This window comes from Anomaloglossus baeobatrachus, chromosome 5, assembly GCF_048569485.1.
Source record: "Anomaloglossus baeobatrachus isolate aAnoBae1 chromosome 5, aAnoBae1.hap1, whole genome shotgun sequence".
NCBI classification, from domain to species: Eukaryota; Metazoa; Chordata; class Amphibia; order Anura; family Aromobatidae; genus Anomaloglossus; species Anomaloglossus baeobatrachus.
The window spans coordinates 169,358,180-169,366,619 of NC_134357.1; the positions used below are offsets into that span (position 1 = coordinate 169,358,180).

Genomic DNA, 8,440 nt, shown 5'->3' on the forward strand with positions numbered 1-8,440 from the left:
GTGTGGATGCATGCCTGTATGCCTTGTGGGTGCACGTCTGTACACTATGGATGCATGTCTGTATGCCATGTGGGTGTACATGTCTGAATATGTTACACATCTCTGTATTGTATGTTTACATGTCCATGTTTCTGGAGCTTTATGTATGTTTTTAGGGTGTGTGTATGTAAAATGTATTGTGGTGTATGTGTAAAACATTTGTATCTTTAGGGCACAACACTAAATCTATAAGGGTATGTGCCCACGATCAGGCTTCCTCATGTTCTGGACTCAGCATACTTTCTCTGGCAAAGACGCTACTCTCCTGGGTGGGAAAATGCGCTGTCCTTGCACACGATCAACTGACACAGTTGTTGATGCCCTACATTGATGATGCCCTACAAACGTTGTAATTCACTTTTTTTTCTCTATCTCGTTCCGATTTCAAGATAAAAATGCTAACTCCATTGTTTTCCACCAGGTGGCACTATAGGTGGTTTCATTCCGTATTGCGTGGCTACTTTACTATACCTAGACACCACTTCTATGCCTATAGCTGCCGCCGCTCTCAAGTTAATGGCGGTGGACAGGATATGGGTGGACACAATGTATGTATGCAGTAAGCTCGGTTCTGTTCCCATATACTGTATATGTACCAGCCTTTTCATAAAGCCTATTACCTCTGCTTTAAGGCAGTGGCAAGAGATAAAGAGGCCAAAGGTGGGCCACAGCAATTCGAGGGCCACTAACTTATGATTGCCCCAGGCTAAAATGTGCCAGTCAGCTTCTGTACATGATCCATAATATGTGTATTGATAATACATTTCAATAATATTTTGATTGTTTATATAGACCCAAGATATTCTTCAGCATTACACAATTCGCGTTGACATATCCTGTATCTATGTATGCTCTAACTTTACATGACATATTCTATTTCTTGCCATTTTATGAAGGTATCACCCATAATTCACAACCACATGAATACCACGTGCCATCCTACAGGAGTTGTTTGTGCATGTTTATGTGTCGCCCCAGGGATGCTGAGCCTCTTTAGGGACACCACAGGGTTTCTTCAATATGGCAACAGGTACAGTTAGTTTTGTATATGTCGTGACGCCACTCACGGCTTGCGGTCAGGGATGTGAGTGACTGCCGCTGTAGGTTTTTACGAGCGTCTGGGGCTGATGGGGTCTGCAGCCAGATGATGTAGCCTCCCGTGAGTGAGGCAGGCCCCAGGGGCCCGGGTGAGCAGAGAAGCGGGTCCAGGAATAACACAGGCTGAGTCCAAAAGTCTTTTAACTGGTTTTTACTCACTTCTGATGTTCTGTGAGCTAACCCGGGCGTTGCTGTGATGAACCAGGTAGGACCAGGGGCTATCTTCGGGCTAATCTGAGGGTAACTAGTTAGCTCGCCTTCCTAGCACTTCTGTGTTCGGATAACCCCCTGACTTGAAGTACCATGGGGGTCTATCCAGGGAGTCGCAACTGCCTTTTCTCCCCTGTGTTTGGCCCGTTTGCTGGCAGCGTAGACCAAGTGAGATGGCTTCAAGCTCTGTCTCCTGCGTGGCTGCTGAGGCTCGGACTCTGTGTGGTTGGTGAGGTACTTGTAGTTCCCCTCACCGGCAGGTTTAGCAGATAGTTAAACTGGTGTCTGCTCTAGGGACCTGTCCCCGTACGTGCCTAGTCACCCCGGACACTTCTCTCTGACTACTCGGTGACAGTTCTCCCCCGCCAACTGTCACTACACCGCGCAGGGTCTGACTAGTGTGAGGACGCATAGCTCCTAGCGACCGCCGCTCACCACTACCAGACTGGCTCGCTCCACTCTTTTCCTGACAACCTCTGCATTTTAGCTCTCAGCCTCTCCGCTCCACCCCTTGATGAGATTTGAAAGCTAGCCCCCTCTGGAGACTACCCAAGGGTCCCCTCTAAAGGTGTGGGAGACTTGGTTGCTATGTGTCTGTGCGTACACACCTCATTCTGGTCCTTAGGATTACCTGGAAGTACTGTCTCAGCATGGGTGCAGTACTCAGTGGTGCCTGACCGGGTCAGGGGCGCCACATTTACTACACAAATGACACTAAGGCCTCATTCTGGCTTCCGTGTTGCACGTACATGTTCTATCCGGTTCTTCTCAGATATAGCAAGTGCCCATTGTAACCTACAGTGCTATCCACATGTCTGTGTTTTTCAGACCAAGTGAGAAAAATGTAGCCTTTGTTCCCATATTGAATTTCTAGTGAACAAATGCTGCAGCACAATCTCCATAAGTTAAATGAATATTGCACCAGATATCATTCCAAAAGTCGAGCAGGTAAATCGTACGTTTGTCCTCTGCTTTACCAATGATGAAATATATCAGCAAGATAATATGGCATTTCATATCTTCAGTACATATCCTCAGTACATATCCTCAGTACATATCCTCTGTATATATTTTGCTCTCGCTCAGATTTCTTTACTATGCTGTCCAAAAAAAATGTTCGCTAATTCAGAAAGTAGTCTTTTATCAGCAAGTTCTATTCAATTGGGAGTGTACCACAATACAACATGGATATGGATAATATTTTGTTAGACTTTTCATGTCATTCTGCAGTTTTTTCACCATCTAAATACTTATACACCAAATCCATACCTAAAATCTTTGCATAAATTACATTATAGATGAATAGTTTACCTTAAGAAGCTGGAAAAGGCAGCTACAAAGGCATTCATACATAGTCCAGTGTCTGCCACTGCCAGGCTTATTATAAGCAGGTTGCTAGGTGTCCTGAGCTCTCTGATTTTGTAGAAAGAAAGGATTGTCAGACCATTTAGAATAAACCCCAGCAGAGCTGCAAGAAAAACATCAGCCGTCATCACCAAAGGTTGCACTGAAATAATGATCAATCCACAAAAATGTCACTTTAATGCAGCAACACATTGTTATTCATTATAAAAGAGTTTGCTGCCTTTCTACCCTGTCTGAATAAGAATTGATCAGCATTAATCCAAGCTCTTTCAATTATTATTACTTCTAATATTTCCCTGATTGGATTCTGCTCATTAATCACAATTCTAAGTATGATAAAAGGGCAATAACTTACTTCAATGACAAGATCAATGTTAAAGAGTTTTCCCACAAACAAAATTTTATTTTAATCAATAAATCTTGAAATAATAATAAGTTCCACACTTGAATGAGTTTATTTTTTTTTTCCTGTGCTGAGATAATCTTATAAATGTATCTTTGCTATGTACTGTGTAATGGCCGTGTCTGACTGTACAGTGACATGTAAAAGGATTAGGACCCTGATCACCTTATAGGTGCTCTGGAGAAAAAAATATATTAAGAAAAAAAGAGAGAACTCCGGCACACTACCCCAAAAAAATGTCAAGAGACAGAGAGTTTGAATCCAAGTTGTTCTTTATTATGTAGAATATATTATAGAAAGTCCAAACAAAAAAGTCCAAACAAAAACGTTTCGACCAATTTGGTCTTCATCAATTGGACTATCTTTGTGAAACAGGACAAGGTGAGTATAAGGTCAGAGATGCAACACAGTGAGTTCCAGGAACGTTATTATCCTGAATATGTCAGGGATTCAAATAAACCTTAAATATATGGGTCAATGATATCAAATGAATGCCCACACTGGGTGAATGTCACTAAACGTGAACCTCTCATAAGGAAAAAAATGCTGTGTACCACTGTATCCTGTATGTCAGGTTAAAGCCAATGGCCATAGAGAAAAAGTGGGCTAAATCTGTCCACAAATGACACGTATGGGATATTCAAATCAATAGTGTACCACTGTGAAGGTACCCAGGTAGGTAATCTGTATCACATCTAATGAATAACTATGAGAAGGAAACCTACTGTTTTAAGGAATGAATATATATCAAATAATTTGAGAATGCACGGTTGGAGCAGGGTCCAGGTGAAAGTCTTATTTAGACCGCTGTTAGGCAATGGAAAGGAAAACCCATAACGGATAAATAGCAAAGTCCTGCATGCGTGAGGGACCGGCTCCAGGAAGTGAAAGAGTATACAGACATTACAGCATGGTGTATTAAAATATGCTTTCTTGAGGTAAAACATGTTTTAAAAACAGTCAGGGAAATGTGTTACCTCACATAAAAAATCAGCTATGACCCTGTGCTGTAATGTCTGTATACTATTTTACGTTCTCCCCTGCCCAGGAGATGTGGTATGATCAGACTTGTTCCCTATATGGTCAGACACAGCCATTACACAACAAAAAAAAACAAGAAAGCCTGCTAAACTCAAAATGGCATGTATTATAAGATGTGCACTGCACTAAGAACTCCAAACTGTACTATTACGAATTTGGGTTTTTTGGCAAAAAATTGCAATTTCTTGAACTACCCCGCCACGTCATGACAAATCTCTTTGGGGCAGTCCTACTCTAAAATATTTTGTATTTGAAGTGTGCCATACGAATCTCAAAAATGGCTCTAGGCCTAGGGAATAATATATGTATATAACAACCAATTATTTCCCAAAATATTTTCATTCTTTATTAAAGTAGATAAAGTAGTTTATGATACCACACCATTTAGTGTATAATGAAAAACACACACCATCAATTTGTCTCCAAAGATAGACCAATGTACAGGTCACCCCTGGTCTTGAATATCAAGAACAGGGTTTACATGCATAATATTATAACAAATTGATACAATTTAGACAATAGATACACTGAGGTACACAAAACGGACATTGATGAATCTAGGCCTCCACGGACGGTGGTACACCATTATCAACACAGGATTGTACTGCGATACTATCTGATCTGAGTAACGGCACCATGGATCTGCATGCCCTATATCTTTATGCTAACAACCTCCTGATTAACCACATGTAATGTGTGGGGAAACGCGTCGAGGTGGAGACTACTATAATCCATTATAAATGGTCGGTGGTGCACCTTCTTAGAGGGACTGTATATCAAACGCCTTGTGACCCAATTCTGGACACTTTCTTGGATTAGTAACTCCTGTATGTGATTTACGTCTTAGCACCAATGTGCCTGAAAGGAACATTCAGAAAACCTGAAAGTTAAGTTTGACTTGGCGTGATTCATCAATGTCCGTTTTGTGTACCTCAGTGTATCTATTGTCTAAATTGTATCAATTTGTTATAATATTATGCATGTAAACCCTGTTCTTGATATTCAAGACCAGGGGTGACCTGTACATTGGTCTATCTTTGGAGACAAATTGATGGTGTGTGTTTTTCATTATACACTAAATGGTGTGGTATCATAAACTACTTTATCTACTTTAATAAAGATTGAATATATTTTGGGGAAGAATTGGTTGTTATAGAAGTGTGCCATACAGCCTCACATGCGAAAAAGTAGAACTGTTTATAGCAGCACTTACCTGGTGCTTTTCAATCCCGTACCCATGACTGAATCATGGCTGTGGGCGGGACAGGCCCAAGCAAAAGCAACCATTTGCAATACAGCCATTACACAGTATATAGCAGGGACACATATATAGGATTATCTCAGCACAGGAACATTTGTTTTCAAACACATCCAATTGTATAAATTATTATTAATCCAAGATCTTTTAATTAAAATGAATTCTAAAACTAACTTTGTTCATCAGAAAACCCCTTTAAGGGCTTGTTCACAAAGAGCATTTTGCGGCATTTTTTAGTGCACTACTTCACATTTAAAAAACAGCACTTTATAGAAAGAGTAAAATAAATAGTTCTAAAATCTTATTTATATGGTCTTTCCTTGCACTTTTTAATAGCTGTTGTGCATTTAAAAAAAAAAAAAAAAACGCAGCCTGTCAATTCTCTCAGCATTTTTTTTTGTTCCTTCACCTATTCAATTAAACGCATAATTAAAGTATCAAAAACACATAATTGATGCATTAAAGCTATGCTTAATATGAGTGGCGTTTTTCCTGCTAACATGGAAAAAAACGGTGTAAAAAAGCATTGTGTGAACATACTCTAAAAATTCTATTGTAGCTAGGGTAATATAATGTCTGTAATTAGGGTACAACCTCCATCTCATGTATCAGATCTCATAGATATCTCTGTAGTATCAAAAAGAAGCCAGAAAAAAATGACTGTAGCAGCATAAGTGATTACACCGGTGTCAAAAAATTTGTAAGAAAAAAGGAAGATCTCTTAATCACTTAGAATAATTTCTTTATCATTTACTTGTTGATATGTTCCTGTTTCTTGGGGGATCTCCTGCAGTTTCTGCCAATTCTCCAGGTAGATCCACTTGTCTGCTGCTTTATTTGGAGAATGCGTTTGTCCTTATGTAATTATTTCCCTCGTACATAATGGGTTTTTGCTCTGCGTGAGGTTTGGAAGGTAATGACTATATTGCCGGAGACATCTTTACCATTATTTGAAATATGTATTGCACAATTGCTTTTTCCTCCGAGCAATGTGATAGAATATCTAAGGAGTCCTAGGGATTAATGTTTTTACTTTTGATGATTTGCTCTGCAGCAGAACGTCTACTCAGTGAGAGATGATCAGAGAAAAATGATTCTTATTTTTCTAATTTTTTTTTTTCTGACAGCAATGAAAATAAAGTCAACTACAAAATGAGACCCTTACCTTCAGCCAGGAGAGCGGTTCCAATGCCAAATACTTCAATCTCAGAGAAGCCTTCAGGCAGGGGGTAAGATGTGACCATGTTTGCAAAATTGTGCTAACACCCTGAACTGTCTGCTGCTTTCCCTTCGCACAGGCGCACACTAGGAAGGCTTCCTTTTAAAGGGTCTGTTTGTCATGAAGCATCATGCAAGTCATTATGTAAAATCTTTTTTTTCTTTCTTAGTAGTTATGTCTGAAACAACCCAATCCCCAGAAGAATTTCCTAATGATGGGAATGAAAGCTGGATTGCTCACTTTGCAGAGCCCCCCGATTCTACTTTTCCTAAATCCTATTTGCATACCATGGTAAATAGGCTGCATTCATCGCACTGAGAACAAGGGGTTGGTGAATGCATGATTATGAAAACTGGCTTGTGAACTACAGCAGAATTATCTGAAGATGAAGCAAGAGGACAGAAAGACGGGATCCTCTGTGGTGTCTAATTGGCAAAGATAATAATGGAGGGAATGTTGTTAAGAAACAAACACTCAACATTTTTACTGCCTGAGCTCAGTAACTCGATGAACCATAGTGTATCTCATCTGTAGACAAAAATATGCAAAATTAACATCACCTTTATTCAGAAAAATTATACTAAAATTACAGTGAAACGCCTTTGACATGGCACCACAAAACTGCATTGATAAGTAGTCTTCTGCGGGAGGTCTTGTGGAAAAAATGGTCAGTATGCATTCTACATGTTGATCTTAAAGTGTTTTGCAAGAAATCTGGGCAAAGATAAAGATGTAATATACTCAAGGAAGTGGTTTTAATATGAGCTTTCACTGTAATTATGGATCAGTCTTGTCAGCATCAATTTAAGTTTTGTGCAATAGACTTTCTATAAACTAGTGGTCCCCATCCTTTTTTATCTTGAGAGCCACATTCAGCTGTGATTAAGGGTCATGAGCAACATCCACAGCCCCCCAAGAAGTGACATCAAGTTCCTGCTTGCCCCCTCTCCCACAGAGCCCTCCAATACTAGTATTGTGGGAACCAAAGCTTCTTCATAGAAATCACACAGAGAGGTTCCCACCTTACCCCCCATGGGTATTCCCACACCAAGCACAATTATTTATTAGTATCATTGCATCTCCAGCTCCAGTACAGGAGAAGAGAGAACCCTGCCCGTGAGGGCTCACAGTCTACAAGATAAATGCATCCAGATTTGCTCTTCTGTGAGGGTCTACTCAAAAAGGTCACCATCTGCTCTTCACACCTGTTTGGAGATGTGGTGCTAATACACCAAGCTGGTGGACAGCTGTGAGCCACACATTATGGATCGGTGTGCCACAGGTTGGATACACCTTCTATAAACCATGTACCTTATTCTAAGTTTTTCGCTGTTAAAAATATGTTTTCAATCATTTTCAAGCTTGAAAAAATATTCTTAACTGTGCTAAGTCAAGAAATATACTAATGTAGCTTTCTTCTGAAAAGTACTCCACCATTAAGCTCTAGTTGGTATATAGACAGTGAAGGCAACACCTTCACACAAAGCTCCAGTCATGGCCCTACATGGGAAATGCTGTCCTCTGTCCAGCACAAGTCAGAAGAGATCCTGCTTGGACAACGGACATATGGAGATCTGGGCACCTTTCAGATGAGAACTATATCAGTAGGTTGCATAACTTACGATATGTTCATCTAAAAACAATTCTTCTAGCTGGACAACCTTTATGTTTAGGTTGGTATTTTCCATCTGTCAACCATTTTTACAGACTTGGCTTACTTCAGAACATTTATGTGCACATGCTAAGTATTTATTGCAGACATTTCTGCATCTATACCGTGTTTGTTTTTGGTTTTTTTCCCATTCAT

The 8,440-nt window shown here is 40.0% G+C and overlaps 1 protein-coding gene across 1 annotated transcript in view; it reads right to left on the reverse strand.

Annotated features, from left to right (window-relative positions):
• RGR (retinal G protein coupled receptor) overlaps nt 1–6,897 on the reverse strand; it is a 41,994-nt gene extending 35,097 nt beyond the window's left edge. The window contains exons 1-2 of the mRNA XM_075347296.1: nt 6,580–6,897; nt 2,659–2,815 (exon numbers count right to left, since the gene is read on the reverse strand). Of these exons, the coding sequence (XP_075203411.1) occupies nt 2,659–2,815; nt 6,580–6,658 (236 nt within the window). The 5' untranslated portion in view covers nt 6,659–6,897. The remainder of the gene's footprint in view (nt 1–2,658; nt 2,816–6,579) is intronic.
• Between the last annotated feature and the right edge of the window lie 1,543 nt (nt 6,898–8,440).